The sequence below is a fragment of the Hyperolius riggenbachi genome, chromosome 3 (genome assembly GCF_040937935.1).
Source record: "Hyperolius riggenbachi isolate aHypRig1 chromosome 3, aHypRig1.pri, whole genome shotgun sequence".
Lineage (NCBI taxonomy): Eukaryota > Metazoa > Chordata > Amphibia > Anura > Hyperoliidae > Hyperolius > Hyperolius riggenbachi.
The window spans coordinates 173,011,536-173,039,195 of record NC_090648.1 but is presented as its reverse complement, the minus strand read 5'-3'; the positions used below and the strand labels follow the sequence as shown (position 1 = coordinate 173,039,195).

The 27,660-nt window shown below is 44.1% G+C and overlaps 1 protein-coding gene across 1 annotated transcript in view; it reads left to right on the top strand.

Moving 5' to 3' along the window:
- Window positions 1–15,833: 15,833 nt before the first annotated feature.
- LOC137563177 (peptidyl-prolyl cis-trans isomerase FKBP8-like) overlaps window positions 15,834–27,660 on the top strand; it is a 60,817-nt gene continuing 48,990 nt past the window's right edge. Inside the window, exons 1-2 of the mRNA XM_068275316.1 lie at window positions 15,834–16,464; window positions 26,804–26,967. Coding sequence (XP_068131417.1) covers window positions 16,074–16,464; window positions 26,804–26,967 — 555 coding nt within the window. The 5' untranslated portion in view covers window positions 15,834–16,073. The remainder of the gene's footprint in view (window positions 16,465–26,803; window positions 26,968–27,660) is intronic.

Genomic DNA, 27,660 nt, shown 5'->3' with positions numbered 1-27,660 from the left:
GGTGTAGGTACATGGGGACTAGTGTTAGGTGTAGGTAGTGGGAGGTTAGTTTTAGGGAAATTGGCCTTCCCCTCTGATGCTCTCCTGTTAGCTGCCATTGCAGAGTGTACAGGAAAACGCATGCACTGATTTTATATTTACCTCTGATAGCATGCAGCACAGTGGTCTCCTCCTCACACCTGGAACGCTTTCCCTATCCTTGCATCCACATAGCCTTGTGCTGATGCCAGTCCAGTGTTCCTTTATTGTCACTTTAGCGCCAAACTCTTGAGGGGGTGGGGGTGCACTGCTGGGGGGATTTGGCTATAAAAATACTGGAGGGTGGGGCGCTGGGCTTCATCATGGCCATACTATAAAAGTTTTGCTGGGGGACCTGTCACGGACGGTTGCGGGGACGCAGGCGCGTCCTAGCACCGCCCGTGAAGTAAAGAACGATCGCACTCGATTCCTGCATCGATTGCGCTTCAGACAGTATCCCTCAGCTAAGACAGATTCCCCAGCTGTTCCTAAGCTACAGTGACAGCCTGGGGGGAAGCTGTTAATTAGCTGGGACATATTCCCTGTGGAAGGCACAATTTCCCTTTTGGCTCTGGGAACCAGGTGACACTTAGCTGATCTCATGGAGATGTTAATTAACAAACCAGGAGTCTTTTCAGAGCCAAGGAAGCTAATCCCAGCAGGGGGCAGACTTAGCGGAACCATTCAGCCAGGATAGGGAAACATAGAGTTATGATCTTTATGCATGTTTTAGAAGTACCATACATCGGAGAAATGTGAAAGTTATATCATTCTGCTGGTCCGGAGCTTGTGAGTGTTTTGATATTAAATTTGGGCCCCTAGCCTAACCAGAACGCTGGGAATTCCACCGTTTTGTAACCGGGCATGCAAACATGCCCAAGTTTGATATCATATTAATCGGTAGGTTCTGGGGATCGAGAATATGTAATTATTATCTGTGTGCCGGCCGCGCAGGTCGGCCTAGGGAACCTGTCAGGATTATGGATTTGCTAAAGCCCCTGCCCAGGTGTGATTACCATAGTCCGGCCTAGGGGGCCGACTCTGGAAGCCCGCCTCTGAGCTCATCTCCATTAAAAGTGAATGAGCTGCCTGAGAAGATCTTCCTCCCTTTACCATCTTCATGACAATCTGCTGCCAGCCAGAGGACATAGGGCTGGTGGCCATTTTGCTGACCCATCTGAACAAAGAACTCTAAGAACTTGAAACCGTTTTGCTTGAACTTGATTGGAAACCAGAACTCTGATTTTTCCCACAAACAGGACATCTTTCCAGGAACTAAGTATTTTTCTCCCTTCTTTTATTTTTCATACTGGCTATTACTGTTTTCATAATTGTTGATTTTCATAATTGTCTGTATATATTAATTATTTATATTGCGTGAATAAACGACTTACCCAAGTCATTCACTGTTTCGCTACCCTGCTTATCAGCACACACAGAAATGATCCCGGGTCTCTGAAGATACGCTACTGTTTGTTTGTTGTTGGCTAGACAGAATATCGTGTGTTTAACCGTTTTATTCGCAGGATTAGTCAGTCAGTTAGTGGGCCCCACGGTCCCATAGTAACCGCAGTGGTGGCAGTTTACTCTGAACCAGTAGGTGACGTTGTAATCACCCGTGTCTCACAGGCTCCCTTCTGAGTTGTCTGCGGCTAATTCTTAACGGTTCCTGCGCATTGACTGCGACCAGAGTTCGCACGATCTGTGCGCTGGCACCGTTTAGAAGGCTAAGTGCAGTCAGCCACTAGGGCTCCTGTGACAGTGTTAGGCAGCGGTTGGGACCTGTGTTGTGCTGAAAGTATCTACGATAGCGCTAGCGCTATCGAGAAACGAACTAATTCGTTGGTGTAGCTGGAAGGCAATATATTTTTTATATATACAGAGAGACTGTGTAGCCAGTACCCCTTCCCCAAAGTTTTATTTTATTTGGCATGGAAATGTCCGGGAACTACCAGAACATGTGCCTAGCAGACCTGGAAAATCTTTGCGAAGAGAGGGGCATTGGCATCCTCCGCAAGACAAAACGGGACCTGATAGCAGACTTGTCCAGATGGGATGCCCAGCAACTGCGGGAGCCGGGAGTGTCCGCTGAGGTGGATACCAGCCCATCTGACAATCAAGGGGAACCAGAGGCTGAAGATCTTAGACGTACAGAGGTTGAGCATCCTGCGGGCCCTGTTGCAACAGTTACGCCAGAGACTGTCAGTGTGGTCCCCAATCTTAGAGGTTCTGAAAGTACTCGCCCGGAACCGGCCAGTACTGGACTGTCCGTTTGTACTGATCCGCTAATGCAGCAGGCATTACAAAAGCTGATGGACACTGACCTGGACAAGTACATGCAGTACATGGAAGCACGAGAGGAACGGGAGCGCCAATCTGCAGAACGCAAAGCTGCTGCTGCTGCTGCTGCTGCTGCTGCGGCTGAACGCCACGCGGAGAGGGATGCCGCTGAGCGAGAACGGGAGCGCCAACGACAGCATGAGCTAAACATGGCAAAAATGCAACAGGCCAGCCGGAGTTCACCGCCCAGCCTCCCTGCTGAAGGAGCTGCAGCACCCGTAAGTGCAAAATTTAAATTTGCTAATATTGAAAAAGACACTGACATTGACTTGTTTTTGCGGTCTTTTGAAAAAGCATGCCGTCAGTATCGTCTGTCCCAAGACCAGTGGGCCAGACATCTGACACCGTTGCTGCGCTACAAAGCGCTTGATGCCTTCGCAGAATTGCCTGCGGAGAAGGATAATGATTATGCTGCTATAAAAGACGCTATCATTACTAAGTACCAGCTGACGCCAGAAGCCTATCGGAAAAAGTTCAGGGCCTGGCAGAAAAAGTCTTCTGATTCGTACCGAGATGTGGTCAGCAGCTTGCTCACCACACTCCGCCAGTGGACACTAGGCCTCACCAAAGGGTCTTATGGCGTCCTGGAGGACTTGATAGTCCTCGAACAATTTCTGAACATTTGCCCTGCTGATGTACGACAGTTTGTGTTAGAACGCAGGCCGGCTTCAGCCACTGTCGCTGCAGACCTTGCTGAGACTTTTGCAACTACCCGGGTGGCTGATCCCCGCAGAACTGTCCCATCCAGCTGGAGAGGAGGTCAGCCCAATACCTCGGCAGACCCTCCTGCCCCTGTGGGCCGTCCGCCACAGAGGCCACCCAGCGCAGCTGCTGCACCCAGGCCCGCAGCGCCTGGAGAGGTCACCTGTCACTACTGCCGCCAGCCCGGACACATGAAATTCGACTGTCCGGAGCGGAGACAGACACCACCAGCACCTGGATCATCTGCATCACCTGCACCTCACCCACAGCAGAGGCAACCCGCCAGCGAACCACAGCCTGGATCATCCGATTTTGTCCTGTTTGCCCGCGGAAAGGAAATCCGCGACCGAACCGACCAGCAGCAACTTGTTAGAGTGAACGGCAAAGTTGTCACCGGATTCCGAGACACCGGAGCTGACATCACGTTAGTTCACTCACACCTTGTGCCAAAGGAGAGCATCAGCTCCAGCCGATCCCTTGCCCTTACTGGAGTAGAAGGCACCCTTTTTCACATAGCCCACGCCAGAGTGAAGCTGGATTGGGGAGTGGGAGGGGTCCAAGAAAGGGTTGTTGGGGTTATGAAGGATCTCCCAGTCCCTGTGTTGCTAGGGACTGATTTGGGCAAGCTTGTGTCCTACTATGAACCTGCCACGACCGCCTTGTCGCTCACGGAAGGAGACGGACTCTCCACCCACCACCAGGTACTTTATACACTTGGGGGAGCACCAGGGGGAGGTGGGTTGAATGTGCCCAGTTCAAGGGTACCAGGTTCAATAGTGCCTGCTTCAAAGGCACCTGAGTTTGAGGTACAGACTGTCTGTTGTGATGATGCTGTAACTGTACCTGAGTCTCCTGTACAACCTGTCTGTAATGAAAAAATGTCTATACCTGTCAATGTCATTACTGCATGCAATGATGATCTGAGTAATGTCCGTCTGTGCCATTCTGACAGTGTACCTGTGCTAGCAATACCGCGCAGCTGCACTGCTCAGAACCCGAGCTCAGAACAGGTGGAGGGGGTTCCGGGATCCTCCCCCTCCTCTGACCGCAGGGATGAGACCTTTCAGCCGCTGGCCTCGTGTGACATGAGCCAGTTGGCTGAAACTGACAGCGCCGTATTCTCAGCCGCACTACAAAGTGACCCAAGCCTGAAGGTGCTCATGCAGCAAGCCGCTGAGCCCCTCGCAGACGGGGCCGCTTTCAAGGTGTACTGGGAAGGTGGGAGACTGTACAGTGAGTCTGCACAGCCCCCTACAGGTAGATCCCACGCGAATACCAAATGGCTTGTGGTCCCGAGTGCGTTCAGGGGACATGTGCTGAAATCCGCACATGGTAATCCTCTGACAGGGCACTCAGGGGTCCGCAAGACACTCGCCGGTATTCGGAACCAGTTTTATTGGCCCCGGATGAACAGGGATGTAGCAAACTACTGCAGGGCATGTGCCGTCTGTCAGGAGCTGGGAAGGTCCAGGGATTCCCGCGGGGTTCCCTTAGGTCCACAGCCACTTAGCCATGGAACCCTGCGTGGGCTGGCTGTTGACCTAACCAACCCACTGCCCGTTGTCAGCAGTCCCGGCAGACACCACGTCCGACTGCAGTGGCGCAAACGCCCTGTCCAGAACGGTCCATGTTGGGTCAACCCTGAGGGTAGCAGACCGCGACCGGTCCAGGGGAACCGAGCCACAGGCTCCAATAGGTTTTCCCGCCGTACCGGCAACTCGAGGCCCGTCAGCCAGGTTAGCGGCGCCGCCACACATCTTGCGGATGAGTGGCTGAGCCGCGGACAAGGGGGAGGGCTGTCACGGACGGTTGCGGGGACGCAGGCGCGTCCTGGCACCGCCCGTGAAGTAAAGAACGATCGCACTCGATTCCTGCATCGATTGCGCTTCAGACAGTATCCCTCAGCTAAGACAGATTCCCCAGCTGTTCCTAAGCTACAGTGACAGCCTGGGGGGAAGCTGTTAATTAGCTGGGACATATTCCCTGTGGAAGGCACAATTTCCCTTTTGGCTCTGGGAACCAGGTGACACTTAGCTGATCTCATGGAGATGTTAATTAACAAACCAGGAGTCTTTTCAGAGCCAAGGAAGCTAATCCCAGCAGGGGGCAGACTTAGCGGAACCATTCAGCCAGGATAGGGAAACATAGAGTTATGATCTTTATGCATGTTTTAGAAGTACCATACATCGGAGAAATGTGAAAGTTATATCATTCTGCTGGTCCGGAGCTTGTGAGTGTTTTGATATTAAATTTGGGCCCCTAGCCTAACCAGAACGCTGGGAATTCCACCGTTTTGTAACCGGGCATGCAAACATGCCCAAGTTTGATATCATATTAATCGGTAGGTTCTGGGGATCGAGAATATGTAATTATTATCTGTGTGCCGGCCGCGCAGGTCGGCCTAGGGAACCTGTCAGGATTATGGATTTGCTAAAGCCCCTGCCCAGGTGTGATTACCATAGTCCGGCCTAGGGGGCCGACTCTGGAAGCCCGCCTCTGAGCTCATCTCCATTAAAAGTGAATGAGCTGCCTGAGAAGATCTTCCTCCCTTTACCATCTTCATGACAATCTGCTGCCAGCCAGAGGACATAGGGCTGGTGGCCATTTTGCTGACCCATCTGAACAAAGAACTCTAAGAACTTGAAACCGTTTTGCTTGAACTTGATTGGAAACCAGAACTCTGATTTTTCCCACAAACAGGACATCTTTCCAGGAACTAAGTATTTTTCTCCCTTCTTTTATTTTTCATACTGGCTATTACTGTTTTCATAATTGTTGATTTTCATAATTGTCTGTATATATTAATTATTTATATTGCGTGAATAAACGACTTACCCAAGTCATTCACTGTTTCGCTACCCTGCTTATCAGCACACACAGAAATGATCCCGGGTCTCTGAAGATACGCTACTGTTTGTTTGTTGTTGGCTAGACAGAATATCGTGTGTTTAACCGTTTTATTCGCAGGATTAGTCAGTCAGTTAGTGGGCCCCACGGTCCCATAGTAACCGCGGTGGTGGCAGTTTACTCTGAACCAGTAGGTGACGTTGTAATCACCCGTGTCTCACAGGCTCCCTTCTGAGTTGTCTGCGGCTAATTCTTAACGGTTCCTGCGCATTGACTGCGACCAGAGTTCGCACGATCTGTGCGCTGGCACCGTTTAGAAGGCTAAGTGCGGTCAGCCACTAGGGCTCCTGTGACAGGACCCATGAATTGCACTCATGCCCTTGGGGTAAGACAGCGACAAACATTCAAGAAGACATAATTGTTTTGTTCAATTGAACCATAAAATATCAGAACAGAAAAAAATAACTTTGTCTGTGCATGGCTGCACGAGGTAGTGTGCTGTTCAGTGATAAAGTTAAAAGGGTGATCTGAATTGTGTGGAACAGAGACACCTTCTGGCAGAATGCATTTATTATGTTCTGTGGCTTGTTTCAGTGAATGCGGTCTTCTGATGTTCTTATAGTCGGTGGCAAAATACCTATTTTTGTCCTGATAAATTATATGCAGTTTGACCAAAGTGGAAACGACTATAGAACCTTATATTGTAGAAGAGAACAGAAGAACCTTGTCTGCATTAAAAAGTCTGCAGCCTCAGTTCCAGGTTACAAATTACTGTGATTACATTAACCTCCTTTCTCATCAAATGAAGCTTCTGCTATGCAACCTTAGGATCGGATCCCACTTGCTGCCAAAACGTACCCATTCCATGCATTTTTAGCAGCTCTCACAGGGACATAACTAGAAATCACTGGGCCTCCCTGCAAACCTTTGTTGGGCCCCCCCACCCCTCTACATGCCTGCGCCTTGTATGCCTCTGACAGGAATTAGAACTAGCAGCACTGAAGACATAGAAGACTTAGGCACGCAGAGCCCCGTCCCCGCCTGGAAAACGTAAGTTAAAGGTGAGTTCCCCGTCTGCTGTCCCCACCCGCTTCCATAATTTCTGGAGGGGGGGCCAGGTCCGCTGAAGGGGGTCCCAAGGTGAGGGAGGAAGGGAGTTGGGCCCCCTCTCCACCACTGTGTGCCCATTGCCCCCTCTCCTGTGCTGCGCCCCCCTCCTGCTGCTTAAAACTACCTCCCCATCAGGCTCGGGGCTCGCCTGCGCCTGCATTCCTTGCAGGACACTATTGCTACGCCCCTGAGCTCTGAGTAATGCAGGAAGCGGATCCTATTGTTAAAAATAGGATACCCTTCCACTTGTGAATAAAACAGGCGGAGAAAAGGGAGTGGAGCGGTTTCTCAACTGTCTGTGCCGAACTGAACGATTGCGAGGGGGAACTGAGCCTTACTTTAACAAAAATGCAAACAGTTGGTTTTAGTCTCACTGTAACATGAGACACTTATCTTGATGGATAGGAAGTACAGATTGGTTTGTTGAGGGTGAAAATATTCTTAGTATTTAGTAGATATTTAGCGCCGACATCTTCCGCAGCGCTGTACAAAGTATATTATCTTATCATTTAACCGTCACAATCTATTCTCTCCCATAGTCATATGTCTATGTATGTACCGTATAGTGTATATATTGTAGTCTAGGGCCAGTTTAGGGCAAAGCCAATGAAGTTATCTGTATGTTTTTGGGATGTGGGAAGAAGCGAGAGTGCCTGGATAAAACTCAAGTAGACACGGTGAAAACATACAAACTCCGTGCATAATCAATGTATTATGACATTTTATTTCCAATCGCATTTATATGATCGCTCAGGTGGTTCTTTGCTGAAACTTGCACCGTTAGTGGGCAGCTCTTCCAGGGGTAAAAAAACATTATTAAGTAGAATTTGAACTGTATTGTCATCTTATAGCCAACTAAATACAATCCATAGACTTGAGAAGGCTCCCCAGTAATAGAGACATCTGCTTTTCGAGCTTTATTTTTTTATTTATTTTCTAATCATAGACGTCACTGACTGTGAGTAAGAGTTGCTCAACAGAGGCAGACAAGGGGGAGGATGAGGAGACCAGTGACAGCTCAGGGTTTACTGAAGGCCAGACTGATGACAGAAATAATTACACAAAGGCAGCTCTAGATGAGCATGTTCCCTGTTAACGCTTTCCTCTAACAAAGCCAATAAACTTACTTTCAGCATGTAGGAAAAGGATTTCTTATGACAATCCATTTTAACGTGTCAGTTCACCCTCATCCTTCTTTCTCACAGCTTGTGATTTCAAGTGAAATTTCACTCAAAGGATGTGATTCATGGATAAATTATACCCAAATAGGCATTATCTTAAATAATAATAAAAATTATCTTAGTCCATACAGTGGCAAACAACTTCTAGCAGATCTGTGGGGAGTATATATGTGAGTACATGTATGTTTGTGTATTGATACAGTTCCAGAGGTATTAGTAGTGCTTTGTATTCATCAAGGCACTTTCTAGGCTACATTGTTCTCAGGGCGAGGGTGTAAAAATTGCGTGTCCCAATTGAGAATACTATTTGCGATGTGGTATTAGGCAGCCCCCAGTATGAGTTAGCCAGAGGTGGCCCCCAGTATTAGGTATCCAGATATGACCAAAACTCCCCTCCCCACCACCACCCCCGGTATAGGTAGCCAGATACCCCTTGGTATAGTTAGCTATCCACATGTAGCACTCACCTCCCTGCCTAGATGTGCCTCCAGTATAGGTAACCAGGTGTACCGTTAGTATTGATAGCCATATGTAGCCCCCCACTACCACCAGTATTTGTAGCCAGATGTCCTTTTAGTATAGCTATCCACATGCAGCACCGTTCCCCAGGTGTCCCCCAGTATAGGTAGCCAGATGCTCCTTTAGAACAGGTAGGCACATGTACCCCCCCCCCCCTTCATTCCAGATGTGCCCCCACGTATTACTGATCAGATGATTCCCTGGGCCAAATGCAATTCACTTTTTCACCTGAGTCATCTCCTAGGAGATAATTTTCATCTTCTCTTTAAACTAACTTTTCAGCATTTTACAATTGAAAAAATACCAAAAAGTTGGTGAAAAAGTACCATCAAAATTATTTTGAGTATTTTCTTGCTTCCTGGTGGCTTAAAAGGCGTTTTATGACAAGGTGTGAAAATATCTCCTAGGAGAAAACTCAGGAGAAAAGTTTAATTGCATATGGGACCTGGGCCCATATGCAATTCACTTTTTCACCTTAGTTTTTCTCCTAGGAGAGTAGGAGGAGAATAGGGTCAGCCTGCGTTTGGACAAAATGATCAGTAAAGGTGGCCATACATTAGAAGATTATGGGCAGATTAGACCAAGAGACAAATTTATCTCTAATTGAATCTGATTAGAGATAAATGTGTCTCTTGTCGAATCTGCCCATACACTACAGGCCGATTCCCGTCCGATTTCAGCATGAAATCATCAGGGAATCGGCTGAGCCCGCCGCACCCACCCGGCCGCTGCCCCCAAAATGTATAAATGTATGTAGTGTGTGTGCATTTATACATCATACATACACCTTCATACACCTGTCCTGTAGCAGCCTCCGCACAGTGTCCATCCATTTCGCCAGGTAACAGACGCATACACGCTAGCGGCGCATAGCGTCTGACGTCAGATGCTATGTGCCGCCGGCATGTATGTGGAACCCGGCGAGATAGACGGAAACCGCGTGGAGGCCGACACCAGAAAGGTAATGTATAAATGCACCACACTACATACATTTATACATTGCGGCAGCAGCGGCGGGGGGGTTTTCGTCTCGTTGCTCGTTTGCAAATCGGCCGCCGTACCGCCGCGCACTCGACCAACCAACATCGGCCCGACATGTTCCAAAATGCGTGATCGACCATGCGGCCAATTTCTGTCCCGAAATTGGTCGCTTTGTCGGTCGGGCATGCACTTGGCAGCACCAATTTTCATCCAATTCGATTATAATTATCGAATTCGATGGTCGATTGGTTGGTTGGTCGACTGATATATGGCCACCTTTAGTCCAGATATCTTGGCGATGTATTAGTGAAGCATGAACCCACTTCCTTAGCCGAGAATCGGCTAACATTTGTACAAGGCTTTAAAGTACTAGTGATCATGGACTGATTGTCAGTGGCCAAAATATGATCATTTTTTTGATAAATATAGTACTATAAAAAGTGGTGCACGTGTTTTGAAACATAGGCCCACATGCAATTAGCTTTATCTCCTAGAAGATAATTTTTCAACTTCTTTTCAGTACTTTGCAATTGAAAAAGTCCATAAAGTCCTTTAAAAATGATTTTACCTATTGCTTGCTGGTAACTTAAAAAGGCATTTTATTGACAAGGTGTGAGAATACTCAGGAGAAAAAGGTAATTACATATGGCCCATGGGCCTTAATTCCATTCACTTTTTATCATAAGTTTTTTACTATGTGATAATTTTTCATTTTCTGTGTAAAATAACGTTTCAGCACTTTGTAATTGAAAATAACAAAAAGTAGTTGAAAAAGTACTTTTGAAATTATTTTATTTTCTTGCTTGCTGGTGGCTTAAAGGAAACCAGAGATGAATGCTTTGGCACAAAATAAAAATCTCCTCCAATAGATTTTACAAAATAAATACAATACCTGGTATTTTCACCGCTCTGGTGTGCCGTTTTTTGTGTTTTTTTTTTTTTCTTCTAAAACTCCATGCAAGACACGGTTCATCAGAAAAGCATATTATTTAGTGGGCTGTGTGCAAAATGAAAACAACATTTCTAAAAACCTCTTATGACTAACAAATATAGATTAAAAAAAAATGTTTTTCAATATACCTTTACATTAGCATCTCCTCCGATCTCATCACAGTCCTCTGTGATGCTGCAAATATACAGAACAGGAAAGCAGAGCCAGAAAGGGAAGGCTTGGGCTTGAAAAGACATCGGAGAAGACAGACTCAGCTACAATGATTCCTGAGCAAAGCCAGACTGAATGCTCAGTTGGGGATTTGCCCAGGGCTGATAACAAGCAGGCTGAGCAGTGAAGGATGAAACAAATAGCAGGGTAGGTGTTTTCTCTAATGTTCCTACTGATATATATGGTGAAATACATGAGGGTGCTTCGTCTCTAGTTTAAAAAACATTTTATTGATAAGATGCGAAAATGTCACCTAGGAAAAAACTCGGGATAAAAGGTGAATGGAGCAAGTTTCAGTAAATGGAAATCTATTTTTTTCTCAAATATTTTAGAAATTAATTTCCATAGTTTAAGCCTCCCTTTTTTGACGTTTGACGTTTTGACGTAGATTGTGTAGCAGGTTTTGGAATGAGTATCTCTGTCAGGTGTTCTGCAAAAGCTGCAGTATGGGAGGGTTAATCCATTACGCACCGTCTGCTGCAAGTTTCCAGAGGTTACATGATTTTGTACTTTGCAACTTCAAAATTCTTTGTATGAAAGTAACCTGGAGGAGGCTGGATGGAAATGGGAACCACTTCTGCATGTCCACATGGATCAGCAAAAAAGAGCCCCCAGAAAACTGGATTACTCAACAAATTAGGTCTTTGAACATCAAGATGTAAAGGAGCACCATTATTATGCTTTCATGCAGAATATTAGGTTTTGATGCCAAATCTGCAGAGTGGAAATGTGGTGCAGCATTTCAGAATGATTGCATAGCTAATACAATATATGTTGATACATTTCAGAAAATCATATCACGGTAAAGATCCAGTAGGCCTTTAATACTTTTTGTTCGTTAATATGTAAAATATAGCGATTACATGATGTACAATCATGGTCATTAAAAATGTTTTGCTTAGGCTAAAGCTGACCATGCATCTTCCAGATGGGCAATGATACTTTGCAGTGCAGTATGAACATCAATATATCGAATATGACTGCAAAAAAATGTTTAGGAAAGGCTCTAATATTACACTAATAGGCTTTTATTCTACATCAAAGGCTGTATTTTGAGATTCAGAAGCAATGTGACCAACCCTAGTGAGAGTGTTATCATTTGTTGGGAAGTTAATTAATGTTGAGGTTAGAGTTCATATGCAGGACATATGTGCTCCCCCTTGACCTATCTAGCACCTTATTTAGGGTCTGCTGCTCCTCCAATGTAAATGCTACACTTATGCATGAATACATTCAAAAACAGTAAAGTATGAACAGTTACCCTGTGTGAACCTCATACTTTCCTTGGAAGCACTATCCATAAGTCCTGTTTTAATTGTTGAGGTTAGGAAAATGGTTAAAGTACCCCTGACCTCAGGGCTGGATTTACTACAAGGCACTGTAGGCACATGCCTACTGGCACCTGATGATGGAAAGGCGGCTAACTCCCCTCCTCTAGTCAGAGGCGTAGCTAGGGTTTTCAGCGCCCAGGGACAAAGAGTTTTTGCGCCCCCCCCCAGACAAAATGGGTGTGGTCACACATCAGAATGTGGTCATGGGTGGAGTCAAATGTTATTCAGATAGCCATATGTGCCCCCTTACCCAATTCACATAGCCAGATGTACCCCGCTTTTTCGCCTGCTTGTAATGCTTCTGCACTCCTCTGCAGAGGGAGGGAGAGAAACATGGACACTTCAGGCAGCCAGTGAGCCACCTCTCATACATGTGAGGGTGCAACAACCATGCTGAGCGCCCTAACAGTGCTGTGTCGGGGACATATGTCCCCCCTTACCCAGCCATAGCTACGCCTCTGCCCCTAGTGCCTCCCTCCTGCCTTACCAATGCAGAGTCCTGAGCTGAGTGTAAATGAGCGGTTACTCACCCAGGTCTCGGCACTCCACTGACCAGATCTCCCTTCAGATTGGTGCACCCCTAGCTACTTAATACTGAGGATAGCTCTGGCTACCTAACACTAAGGGGCACCTGTAGCTACCTATAACAGGCATGGAAAGTAAGGGAGAAGTGACAGACAGCTAGCCAGCACACTTGCGGTGCGGAGGGTGTTTGTAGGTTTATGGAGGACTAAGTCTAGGGTGTCAGGACATCTGTGCCTATAGGCTCCTCTGATGTAAATCTGGGACTACCTGACTTCGTTTTTAAATGACTGATGAATGAATGTTTTTAATGCTTTTTTATTTGTGGTGCTGTGATATATGAGTCACAGCGCCATCCTCCCCCTTTAGCGCCCCCTCCCCCGCTCTGCTCAGCCGTAATGTAGAGCTCGATGACAGTCAGGGAGGAAGTGTCAGTACTTCCTCTTCTCTGCCCATCCTCAGGAAAGCCCCCTCCACTCACCGTTAAAAGCTCCTATATACACCGCCGGTCCTGAGCTAATTTATCTTGGAAGGATAGTGTACTAATACAGATATTAGTACACTATTGTTCAGAGCTAACTTACCTCAAGACCACACACAGCACAGCTCCCCAGCGTGCTGTGCATATAGGAGCTATTAGCGGCGAGTAGAGGGGGCGTTCCTGAGGACGGGCAGAAAGGAGGACGTACTGACACTACCTTCACGCCCATCATCGACATTCTGCTTAAGTCGAATATTTCGGCTGAGCAGAACAGGAGACAGGGGGGTTGCTGGATGGGGAGGAAGTTGCTGTGACTTATGGCACAGCACAACAAATAAAAAACATTAAAAGTATGTTATTTTAAAGCAAGTTCAGGGTTACTTTAAGGTTAGTGTCAGAATTAGGGTTAAAGTTAATGTAAGCTTAAAGGAGTCATCCATCAATCATTTAGCATCAAAAATCCATTAGGATGTAATTATTATTTTACCATCTTATGCTACTTGAATCGTTTATACACTGGTAAACTAGCATTGCACGACTTGTTGTCATGTAAAGCTATGTGGATGTCATTCTCATAGCACCACTTCCCATGCCAATTCAATAAAAATGACTGAAATGTTTGATTTATATAGATAAACTCTGTAAAAATTGACTGGAATGTTATTGATCGGCTTGCAGGGCTCAGAATGATTCACACTGCTACAAATGTTGACCAGAAAATTGCCTAATGGATGGGGGATCTTTAAGGCTGATAGTAGAGTTAATGTAAGGGATAATGGTCCATATACAATTACCTTTTTCTCCTCAGTTTTCTCCTAGATGATATTTTCACACCATCAAAATAATTCTGATAGTACTTTTTTACCTGCTTTTTGGAACTTTTTTAATTGCAAAGTGCTGAAAAAAAAGAGAAGCTTAACGTTATCCTCCTAAAGAAAATGCGGGTTAATTGAATAAGGTCCATTTTGTCTTTTCTCTCCTGACTTGTATTATATATCACATATGAAACTATTTAGTTCGCTACCAAGGCATTATTTAAAGTGAGAATGTTGGGGTTTACATGCGAGGAACCACAAGGTCTCTGTAAGTACTCATGTTATACTTTACATCTTTAACTGTACCCTCAGGAATCTCCTGACCAGAAATCCTGCTATAGCCGTAATTAACATTGCGGTCTATGCAGTGCCCATTTTGCCGCCGGTGCCATAATTACCCGCTTCGCCCTATCTGGACCCTTTTCCTTCCATAACACTACAATTTTTTTAACGAATGTTAAAAATGCTAAGAGCAACAGAGGTTGGTATTTCTGTGCATTTGGACAGTAGAGACCAGAGGCAAAGGGTCTGCCATATATATATAAAAAAATAGCTCCATTACTGTACCAGCACAGATAGGTCCAATGATGACACCTCCATCGTGTCGCATGGGGGCAAAGTCATGTGCAGTTGTCATGTGCAGTTGAAACTTGAAAAATAAAATACCTGAGCCTAGAATATTGAACATTTTCACAAAAGTCTAATGGTCTGAGATTTTGATTTTGGGGTTTTTGGAAGCTGTAAGCCATAATCATCAAAATTATAACAAATAGAGGCTTGAAATATCTGCACGTAATGAGTCTATTTCATATATTAATTTCACCTTTTAAGTTGAAGTACTGAAATAAATGGACTTTTGAACGGTATTCTAATTTCACCTGTAAATGTAGAGATGAGCGTAATGACTTAATTACGATTTCGCGAAATTTCGCGTAATTAGTGTAATTACGATTATGGCCGTAAGTACATAATCGTAATGAAGAAGGATTTCGTGAAATTCCGCGTAAGCGTAATTTTCGCGTAATTTTCGCATTACAGTGGGTATCGCGAAATTACGTTTGCCTTGCATGCAACCGTTTGTAAGCGTAGTTACATAACGTAATTTCGCGATAGTTCATATTACTGTAAGCGTTAATTTTCACGTCATTTTCGCTTTACGGATTGCTATTTCGCATATAAAATTTGCCATGTAGTGATATTTCGCATCAAAATTCGCCATGCAGACAAAAATGCCTTTGGCGAAAATTCGCGAGCAACCCTGCTAACAAGTAATTACGAAATTCGCAAAATTACGAAGAAATGCGAAATTACGTTAAGGTTTAACGCAAAATTACGTTATGGTTTAACGCGAAATTACGTTATGAACGAAACGCGAAATTACGCGTTGAAAATTACGCTTACGGTATTTTCAATTACGATTTTAATGGCAATTACGCTACCATAATTTCGCATCGTAATAGCAAATTTCGCATGCGTAATTATAGTAACGCGAAATTTCGAAAATTTCGGCTCAACACTATGTAAATGTGTAGAAGGATGTGTATCTCTTCCTATGTGATTAAATACTTAGCACCCTGTGTGGTAGTGTAGTTGGTGCATGTTAAAGATCGCCCCTGGCCTTCTAACATAATAATATACCAGTATCATTAGGACTACGCACAGTACCTTTAATGGTATGTGCCTGTAAAATTCTACACAGATAGCTTGCTTGAGTGCTGAGCTAATTCTCGGTTCAGCTGAGATGTGAGCTGCATGCTTGCCCTCAGTGAAGAGACTTAAGATCCTTACAGGAATGGAAATAGACAGAATGAGAGGGGAGAGAGAGAGAGGCTTATGTTAATCATTCAGTTAATAGCAGTAATTGAATTACAGACATTTAGAAGACTCGAGGTTCAAGTCTAAGACAGCCGCTGTTCCCAGCTTGTATTTCCTTCTCTTTTAACTTTATTTTGTGAAGTCAGCAATCATTAGCCATTTAACAAGACCTGGAGAAAGAAATGATGTGACAGATTAAGAAGACGTAGCAGTTTAAAGTGTTACATAACCATCATTTGGTTAATATAAATGTCATTAAAAGTGGAATTAGAGAAGAAAGCGATGACAGGTACACAAGATGTCTCAGAGGCCGGAAGCATCCCAGATTCTGTACAGCATGAAACACAATGGGATACACCAAGAGAACTAGAGAATAATGGAAACTCTCATAAGATACCTATTGTATTTGTGCAGGATACAGAGCCTCTGCAAGATGGACACAGAGACAATGAGAGGGTGCTGCAAAGGACCCCCAGTTTTGGAAAAACTGTCAAGTTTATTTTACCTCCCATCACCATTGAAGATAATGTACCCCAAGAGGAAGAGGTTCAGTTCTATCAGGCCATTGAAGAGGTGCTAGGATTCAAAGGTTACAATTTTGATAGTCTTTTCTCCTCAAACAAGTGGATAGACATCACAGGTACGTGGCAACTGTCATTAAACTTTGGACTGGTTCTCTATTTGAGTCTGCTTTATTGTAATTTCATTGAGACTTCTTTTCAAATAACAGTTGTTTATTATAATACTTTAGTCATTTGGTTGGCTTTATCTATAAAACTGGGTGAAGATCCCAGAGGTAACCCATAGAAAGCACATTTCAGGTTCAGCCTGTTGCTCCCCAGTTCAGGTGTGAAAGTCATTAGTTGGTGTGCGAATTGTTAATGTCGCTTCTTCCTTCAGGTATTATAAGTAAAGCCTGCATTTATAGGCCTTTATTATATATCCCTTCCAAATAATGATTATGGGTACTTATATCTATCTATCTATCTATCTATCTATCTATAATATAATCTATAATCTATATATATATATATATATATACATTCTTTCTTTGCACAGATTTTGTTACTGTCGAACTTACACATAATTTTTATTTTATGTATGTGTAATTGTTGTGTACGTAGCTAATTGTTATTATTGCCATATACAGTTTAAGCACTTCTGATTTTGAAGCCACGTCTATATGTTTGAAAAAATATAGTACAATATATAATTTGAAGTGGATATAATAAAATTGAAACAATGCATTGCATATTACTTTTTGCTAAAATGTTGTTTCCTACTGTTCTTAAATATCACACAAACAATCTGCAAAGAAGTTATAATGTGCTGCATAGACTCTAAATATGTTAATAATTATACAAGTACACATATGCAGTATGCAGGTATGTGTGCTACCAATCCTACTCACCAATCCTGCTTATAATCACCATTATGTGTGCTTCCCATGTGTCCTACCACCTCCACTATGTGTTGCCGCTCTTTCCTATTACCCCTAACATGTGCTCCACCCACTGGTAACCTGGCTTACAGTCCCCCACTATGTGCTTATACCATCTTTCCTACCAACCCTACTATGTTCTCACTTATTTCTCCTGCCACCTATGTGTGCTGTCACATCTGTCCTACTACCCCACTGTTTGGTGTCACATCTGTCTTTCCACCTCCTCCTCTGTGTGCTTGCCTATCTTTCTAAAGTGTGCATCCCCACTCCCTGCTGATTTGGCTTAAGCTCCACTACTATGTGCTTGTCCCATTTTTCTTATGAGCCCTACTGTGTTCTTGTTCTCCACTCCTTCCCCTGTGTGCTCTTGCATTTACCTTACTGTACCAGCTCCATTGTATGCTCACCACACTCTGTGCAGACCCTTTCACCTGTCCTACTTACCATTACTCTTTTCTTGCTCATCTTTCCTACAACTTGAGCTGTGTGCATCCCCACATACTAGTGACTTGGCTTAGTCTTCACCATTATGTGCTTGCCTGATCTACCACCCACTGTGTACTCACCCATATGTTATACCAACCCCACTGTTCTCTCATTCTACTTACCTTTCTTATACCCTCCAGTTTGTTTTCTCCCCTTTTTCATGTTCTATCAGGATCACTGACTGCTCCCTCTGGCGCATCTGTTCTACCTACACCCACTGTGCCCTTACTGTGTGCTCCACCCCACATGCACATCTACCTTACTCACTTATACTGTGTGCTCACCCCAAATGCCTTATGCATCCCCACAGTGGGCCTCCCTTCATCTGTCCTATCATGTGCTCTGTGTGCTCCTCCCTTTTTCCATCCTGTCATGCCCACTCATATAGTTTACCTTCTGTCCTCCCTATCCCCTGCCCACCCTTCTCATATGTCCTATGCATCTCCTGTTTTTTTACCCTGTCTGTCTACTTAAACCATTGTGTGCTTACCCACCCCAATTACCTGATCTATGTATCCTCACTGTGTGCCCCTACACCTACTAACATGTGCTCTTACCACTTACCTGTTCTATCCTACCCCACTGTGAACTCCTCTCACTCACCTGCTTTAACTTCCTCTGCTATGCACCCCACAGATCTGTCCTACAGACCACCACTCCGTGCTGCCCCCTCATCTGTCCTACCATCTATACTCTCCCTTATCTCTTTCTCCATTTTCTCATGGACTACCATTCCTGACCTGTCCTATGAATGGTACAGAAGCAGGTGAAGGAGCCCATCTTATGCTCTTTGACATGCAGACAGGGTGGGTACCACAGAGGCTTTTAGAATACATCAATCTACTTTATTAGCTTAACAGTAGCATCTGTAAGTCGGTCATGCCTGATATCCTCCTTCATGTGCTGACATAGAGAAATTACCACAAGTTCAAGTAGGGAGGCAAAACCAAGAGGTAAATAGCTCTACAGCCATTTTGGAATATAAGTCACAGGAGGACTTACCATTTAGGCTCAAACTTCAGAACTGTAAGTAGTTGCTCTGCACAGATGACATACTTAGGATGCAAAGCAAAAAATGGGGTTTCAGATACTCACAGACCTAACACAAGGATCTAAAGGGCTATATTTTCCTATTTGGATCATAACTACTATTTTTTCCCCGCAAACCCTCAGCAGCGATGGTATGCCATATCCCAACCAGAAATTGGCTTCATCAGCACCTTCCCCTTGTTGGGTGAATAGTTGCATCATGATTTGCCATTAGTGGTGCTCGAATACCTCTTTTTGATATCCGGGTGGTTCCGGATTCGGATAGCAAAAAATCTGGATAAATCCAGATATCTAGATTCGAACCGTTCGGAAATCTGAATCTATCCAGATATCCAGGAAATCCGGAATCCGGACTGAAATCCGAGAACTGGCCTTTAAATTGCTTCCAAAACGTCTTTTACAGTAAATGATGCATGAAGCATCATGTTTTTTTAAAGAAAAACAGCAGTTGTTTATGTGGGTAGGTATAATACCAAAAAAAAAAAAAATTAGTAGTACAGTAATCTAATCCCTAATAACCTACAAGCTATTCTGTAGCTGAGTCTGGCAGCAGGCCTAGCCTGTGCACACAGCAGGCCCCTACCTAGCCTAGCAGCTGCAGCACTGAGTCTGACTGTCACACTGACTAAAATCAAAATACAAGCTAGCTAACTAAAAAACAATAAAATAATGGTGTAGTACAGGTGTTTAGGAGCAAAAACGCTAGGTTTAACACAGTAATACAGCACTTGCTTCGCCAACAGCACTGGAGATGTCTCTCAGTGAGCAGTCACAAGCAAGGACGAGATTCTCATCATGGCGCCCGCCTTATATACAGGAGGGGCTGGACAGGGTTCCTCTCTGTGATTGGTTGCTAGGGCTTTGGCTGGGAGCCCTCTGATTGGCTCAATGACGTCATGGACGTCATCTCCGTGGTTACGCTTTCTGGATCGGGTACTCGAACTAAGTATCTGGACGGATTTCCGGATACCTAATACATATCAGGAGGATTCGCATGGATAGTGCATTCCGGAGTTCGGATATCAGAAAAACATTCGGATATCTGGACAGTTCGGGTATCTGGAATCTGGATGAGCATCCCTGTTTGCCATATATTTTATTTAGTAATCTTATTAAAATTAAAAAATGTTAGAAATATAATAAACAATCCAAAATAATAATAGATTACTTTTCACTCAAATGTCCCACCTACCATACACCATACATATCACATACATCCTCCATATGGATCATAACTACTATACTTGTATTTAAAGTGTATTTACAGTTTGCCAACACTACAGCTACTTCTAACAGACATTTAGGCTAGAAATACTTAAGCAAGGCCGGATTTATAATTTGTTTGTCCATAGGCCAGGTGTGTTGTGGCTCCTCTTCTTTGTGCAGCAGCACCCCTCCCTTTCCATGTCCAGCCCCCTTTTCAATGTCTAACATCCATGTGCTGCAGCGCCACTCGCTCCATTAACAGTTCCCTTAGACATTAGCTTCCCTGTTTCATGTGTTGCTCCCCGTTTGGAGCCCCTCTTTCATATGTATCAACCTCTTGGGCTGCAGCTGCCCAAGGCCCTGGTCTTTGTGGCCTTTATAGAAATTCGGCCTGCACATAAGCTGCATTTTATGTCACTAGTATTAGTACAGTACATCTTATGTTGGTTAGAAGCATGGTGCTGGCTTTTCTGCTGTGTGCAGAAGGCCCCCCTGCTCCATGCAATAGGGACACACAAGGAGTAGAGGAAGCAGCCAGGAGAGTGGGTAGAAGAAAGGGAAAAGTAAAGAGAGCTCAGTAGTATTGGCTCAGTCCTGCTTTCCTAAAAAAAAAACAAAGACAAACAAAACATAAGCTGGGACAGTTCATTCCCACTTTAGAATAACACTTTTCAAACTGATTTATTGGAAATATTGACCTATGTATGGCCAGCTTTAGTCAATGACCATCGCTCCCAACTGTCCCTCCTGTGGAGGGGCCGTCCCTTGCGTACCATCCCTCTGTCCCTCTTCAGCTGTCCTCTTTTAGGTTTTATGTAAAGAGTCCTGTGCAGTTTTCCATCCCTAAACATTATGGAGTTAGAGATGAATCAGAAAGTGTTGAAGGTAGAAGGCAGGGCCGGGCTGAGGCATAGGCTGGAGAGGCTCCAGCCTCAGGGCGCAGTGTAGGAGGGGGCAGGGCCGAGGCATAGGCTGGAGAGGCTCCAGCCTCAGGGCGCAGTGTAGGAGGGGGCGCAGAATTCATTCAGCTGTCATTCCTAATTGTGTTTGAAGCAGAAAGAAATAAGAAAAGGGGGTACATGGCAGTGACTGCAAACCAGATAACTAGATATTAAGGTGTTGGGGAGGTTGTGGGCCCTGTGGCCCTCTTAGTCTAATAGCAATCAGTGTGTGACGGCTGGGGTGGGAGGGATGGAGGGGCGCACTTTGGTGTCTCAGCCTTGGGTGCTGGAGGACCTTGTCCCAGCTCTGGTAGAAGGCCAGCATGACAGGTAGGTCATTTTCTCTTCTTTAAAACAAATCATCCCATATGTTCCTTTTTGGCATATATACGTATGCTTACTATTCACATGGCAATATGGTATCATTCAGAGCATTGCTGAGGCTATTTATAAGAAATGTAGACATAAAAAAGTTATATGAGAAAAAAACGAATACAGACTGCTTTTAGTGAGAGAAGTACATAGTAGCTACAGCCGTGGCTATCCATGACTTGGATTTCTTCAGTTGCCAGCAAACATAGCTTTTCTTGCTCTGTAACGGGAGATGTGAATAATCACTCCCTCCTAGAGCCTGACCTCGGGAATCATGTATGCTGGGGGCAGCTAGCTGTGACTGATCGCTGTGATCACATCTGTGCTCTGTCCTCTGTGCACTTGGAAGCTGATTAATATTACTGCACCATGATCTGGGCTAGGGAGGCAGATGACTATGGAGTTGGAAATCAATATTGGAATGTATCATTATCTGTTAATAGTCTAGTGCTACTTGTTTATATGTGATAAAAAAACAAGGGGCCTGATGAACTAAACCACTTGTAAAGCTGCTGTGCGCTGGTAACTCCTGTTCCCCCCCTGTGCTAGTGACAGTAAAATTTCTGTGCCCTCCCTGCGCACAGCAACTTTACAACAGTTTAATCCATCTGGCCCAAAATCTTAGGGCCTATTTCCACTACACGCGGATTCCGCATGCGAATTTCTGCATCAAAAATGCAACGCATGTTAGTGACTGGAGCTATTTCCATTCAATTTCAAATTTTTGGACGTGATGTAGTGCAGAAAAAATGTGGATGGTATGCTGCATTTTTCCGCATGCGGGTGGGATCTGGATGCAAATCGCAGCTAATATCAATCAAGTGAAGTCAATAGGGCCATATATAATCTGCATTACAAATGCATAAATTTACATTTCGAACGCGGATTACCCAGCAAACACATGTGACATATGACACATAGGTGTTGTTGCTGGGCAGTTTTCAAATTGCAACGCGTATTTTCCCACAAAGATGCGTATGCAGAACGTGTATCCGCATTAAAAACGGATGCGGATTTCCGTACGCGATTCAAGCGCGTGCTAGTGGAAGTAGGCACTTAATGTAACTACTTGACTATTACAGGTTGTGTTCCCCTTATGGACCAGGGCAGTTTTCACCTTTCAGCGCCACCTCCCATTCATTGGCCAATAACTTTATCACTACTTATTATCACACCGAAATGATCTATATCTTGTTTTTTTCACTACTAATTAGGCTTTCTTTGCTCACTTTTTGCAAATCATTATTTTACTTTACATGCATTTTAACAGGAATAATAAAAAAAAAAATGGAAAATTTTTTTTTCAGCCATTATAGTTTAAAATAAAATGTGCTACTGTGGATAAACCACCCACATTTTATTTGCCTATTTGTCCCGCTGTAACGATTGGTGTCAGCAAAGGCAGAATCTGATTATTAGGTGATCTGCAGTATCACCTATAATGCAGACATATACCTGATTATACGGTGATCTGCAGAATCATCTATAATGCTGGTATATCAGAAGGCTGCCGTGACAACAAATACAGAAGGTGTAACAGGTGTAGCCACACACAAGAGATGTATAATGAATAATGCTTGGTGTAACAGTAGCACTGATAGCTAGCAATTGCCTCACCAGAGGAGCTGGTGAGTGTATCAGTATAGAAGTCCTCACCAGAGGAGCTGGTGGGTACTATCTGTATGGTGGCTTTCTCCAGAGGAGCTGGAGGATGTGATTAGTACAGTAGCCCTCACCAGAGGAGCTGGAGAGCACTAATAATATAGAAGCCTATCACCAGAGGAGCTGGTGGATAGTAACAATACTGTAGTCCTCACCAGAGGAGCTGGTGGGTACTATCAATAAAGAACCTCACCAGTGACAAGGGCTCACTGGTGAGTAGAGTGGTCAGACAGATCAGTTTGGCTACAGACAGGAAGATACAGTGCAAAGTCGGCAGGCAAGAGGATGATGGTAATTCAGGCAGAGTTAGCAACAGGATCAGATGGGCTAAAGTACAGAGACGTAAGCTGAAGGGAAGTCAGAAGATAGCCAGAGTCATACACAAATAATCAAGCAATATAACAATAATACTGATAATCCTAGTCTGTGTGAAATCCCCGGTTTCCTCCCGGATCAAAGCACACCGGATCTATCTAAGGGTCTGAGTGCTAACACGTAGCATTTGCAACAGCAGACAAAGAAGGACTGAATCCTCCGGGCTTAAGAGCCCGAGGAGACCTCACAGCACGCCCCCCTGCGTCCGGCCAATCAGCGGCAGCGGGCGCATGACGTGACGTCAGTCGATCCGTAGGTTAGCTGAGCCGCCTCCTTGCCGCACAAAGTTCGTGACGGTGCACGCGCGCACACGTAACAACAGCCCTATGGGCAGCTGACAAACCCGTCCTCGGCGTGCCAGATGCCGGGGGCACGGGTGAGATACTGGCTAATAGAGCGGAGGCAGCCGCGGAGGACACCAGGCTACCCGCAGCTGCCTCCTCCATGTCCCCCTCAGTGACGCTGGGCAGCAGAATGGAGGCAGCTGCGGAGGACGCCAGACTACCCGCAGCTGCCTCCTCCACATTCCTTACACCCGCCTATTACAACATTTAAATGATGCCCTAGTACAAATAAAGATGTATTATTTTCAGTTTTGTTGTTCGTTTATACTATATCACCAATTTCAAGCTATCGGCAATGAAGCCTTTGTCAGACCAATTACTGAATACTGACTTACTATAGAACACAGCTTATATATAGGGTGGGCCATTTATATGGATATACCTTAATAAAATGGGAATGGTTGGTGATATTAACTTCCTGTTTGTGGCACATTAGTATATGTGAGGGGGGAAACTTTTCAAGATGAGTGGTGACCACGGTGGCCATTTTGAAGTCGGCCATTTTGAATCCAACTTTCGTTTTTTCAAGAGGAAGAGGGTCATGTGACACATTAAACTTATTGGGAATTTCACAAGAAAAACAATGGTGTGCTTGGGCTTGGTTTTAATGTAACTTTATTCATTCATGAGTTATTTACAAGTTTCTGACCACTTATAAAATGTGTTCAATGTGCTGCCCATTGTGTTGGATTGTCAATGCAACCCTCTTCTCCCACTCTTCACACACTCGTAGAAACACCGCAGGAGAAAAGCTAGCACAGGCTTCCAGTATCCGTAGTTTCAGGTGCTGCACATCTCATATCTTCACAGCATAGACAATTGCCTGCAGATGACCCCAAAGATAAAAGTCTAAGGGGGTCAAATCGGGAGACCTTGGGGGCCATTTAACTGGCCCACGACAACCAATCCACTTTCCAGGAAACTGTTCATCTAGGAATGCTCGGACCTGACACTCATAATATGGCGCACCACCACATTATGGGTGTCAGGTCCGAGCATTCCTAGATGAACAGTTTCCTAGAAAGTGGATTGGTCATTGTGGGCCAGCTGAATGGCCCCCAAGGTCTCACGTTCTGACCCCCATAGACTTTTATCTTTGGGGTCATCTGAAGGCAATTGTCTATGCTGTGAAGATATGCGCAGCACCTGAAACATTCTTATTCTTAAGGATTCAAAAGGAATTTATGGCCAAAGAAAACAAACAAACAAACAAACAACAACAAAAAAACAAAACAAAAAGGATAGTGGGATTTAAAACCCATCATACCTGCTCAAGAAATTGTAATACTTATTTAAACCTTCATCTACAGTTTTAAACCAATGTATAAACTTAGCCTCTCTTATTAGTCTGTTGGCAATTTGAAGCCACCCATTAATACAGTGACGAAAAGATCACTTAAAGAGACTCCGTAACAAAAATTGCATCCTGTTTTTTATCATCCTACAAGTTTCAAAAGCTATTCTAATGTGTTCTGGCTAACTGCAGCACTTTGTACTATAACAGTCTCTGTAATAAATCAATGTATCTTTCCCCTGTCAGACTTGTCGGCCTGTGTCTGGAAGGCTGCCAAGTTCTTCAGTGTTGTGGTTCTGCTATGCACTCCCCCCTCAGGGGGGAAAGAAACACACAAATGATCTCTTGAGATTCAAAAGGAATGCTGTATACAGCCTGCTTGTGTATGGATGTATTTTCTATGTGTGGACATACTGTACATCAACCTACTTCCTGTTTTGGTGGCCATTTTGTTTGTTTATAAACAAACTTTTTAAAACTGTTTTTAACCACTTTTAATGCGGCGGGGAGCGGCGAAATTGTGACAGAGGGTAATAGGAGATGTCCCCTAACGCACTGGTATGTTTACTTTTGTGCGATTTTAACAATACAGATTCTCTTTAAACCGTGGCCACGTGAGCAGAAGTGTATGGGCAATGGGAGATCAGCATATTAATTTTTTTTTCTGTTAATGGTGGACCTGCAATGGGTCATACGCTCACGTAGGGTTTGTCTTGTTTCTCCCACATAAATTCCATTAGGGCATTTAGCAAACATGATCATAAGTACCACATTAGAAGACTCACAGAAAAAGGTGCCTTGCACTTTGTATTCCTGTTGTTTACCTGGTATTGGTATACTGTTGGTGGAATGGATGTGTTTGCAGGTCCCACATCTTTGTTGTCGGCAGGGAAATGTTCCCTGATAGGAACGTACTGATGGCTAACACGGTACAACACTCTACTGCTTCTTATTTACATGCTTCATGGCATATATATTAAAAAAAAAGTTGAGTCCCAAAGGTAACTATTTATGTTTTTTTTATCTATGCATTTTTTTAAACGTTACTTTTTTGTTTTTTACAGGTGTCTCAGTGATGCCAGTGATCATTGATTACAGGCACCTTGATCTGCTTTGGGAACATCTGTTCCCATTCACCGATCAGTGTAGTAACATGTGGCAACAAGAACACATGCAGCCAGTGATCAGAGTGGAGTACATATATCTATGCCCCTGAGGCTAAGGTTAAGTCTCAAGAGGCGTAGATATACTGTACTAAAACCAGGAACTGGTTTTAACCAGAAAATAAAGAAAGTGAAAAATACCCCTAAGAAGCATGCATGATGAGCTGAGATAATAGTGGTGTTATCTCTATATATGGTTGTGTGTTATCTGGATATAACTAGTACTGAAACCATGTGTATATGTTTGGAGAGGATTATGCTGGGTACACACATTGTGCTGGGTTTTTCTGATCAATTTTCCACCTGATCAATTTTTCCACTCGATTCTGCACTGGATTCTCTTATCTTCCGCTCGTTTTTCTTATTTTTTTCAATTCATTTCTATGAGAAATCGAGTACAGAATCGATTGGAAGGAATATCGGACATGTTGGAAATTATCTATCGAATCCATCTATCAAGAGGAAAAACTTATGGTGTTTACCCAGCATTAGTGGTACAGGGGACAGAGCCCTGATGAGAGAAGGCTTGTTTTGGCATTAAAATCTAGCTTATATATGTACACATGCATGAAATTCCATGTGAAGATTGTGCTGATTGGCACTTTGTACATTTATTTACTAACTAAAAAAAACTATTTATAGATGATAAATTATTAAGAAAGAAAATTCTGAAGCCAGGCTTTGGTGAAAAGCCCCTCCCTGGTCAAGAGGTGACTGTGTATATCATGGGCATTTTGGAAGATGGAAGTCTGGTGGAGAAAGACCCCAAGTTAACATTTGTCCTGGATGATGGAGATGTAATACAGGTAAGGATGTACACAGAGAATTCTTCAGGTTACAGGATACTGATGGTTACCTATTTACATTATGGGGACAGGCAGTCTACAGAAAAATTATGTGTTATGAAAAAAATAAAATATCTCACCTTTATTTTGTTTGCTAAGTTGGTGATAATCTGTGATGTAGAACTGAAGGTTTATCAGATCGGTGCAAGCTTTGCTTATGGACCCCTTGCTGTTTTGAGTGGAGTTGTTTTTTTGAAAGAAGTGGACATTTATTCTCCTTTTATTTAAAAAAAAATACAGTGATTTCTAATTACAATAGCTGCATTTTATATACACACTGCAAACTGAGATTAACAGGTGGTTCACCTAGTCCTAGGGCTTGATTCACAAAAGTGTACTAAGTGTTAGCACGCCAGTGAAAAGCCACTTAGCACGTGCAAACTGGCTTTGCACGCTCCAATATGCGCGCAAAGTTTCACGCTTCGCGTGCAAAATCAGACGCTTCGCGTGCTAAGTAGCATACTTTGCAAAGCATACTTTGCACGTGAAGCGGCTGATTTTGCACGCGAAGCGGTGCGTGCAAACCTTTACACGCGCAAACTTTTACGTGCGCTAAAATAGCACGCGAACAGTAACAGCTTTGCCATGCAAACTACTTAGCACCCTAGTTTTTCACGTGCAAAGCTTTTAGGCGTGCTAACTGTGTTAGCACCC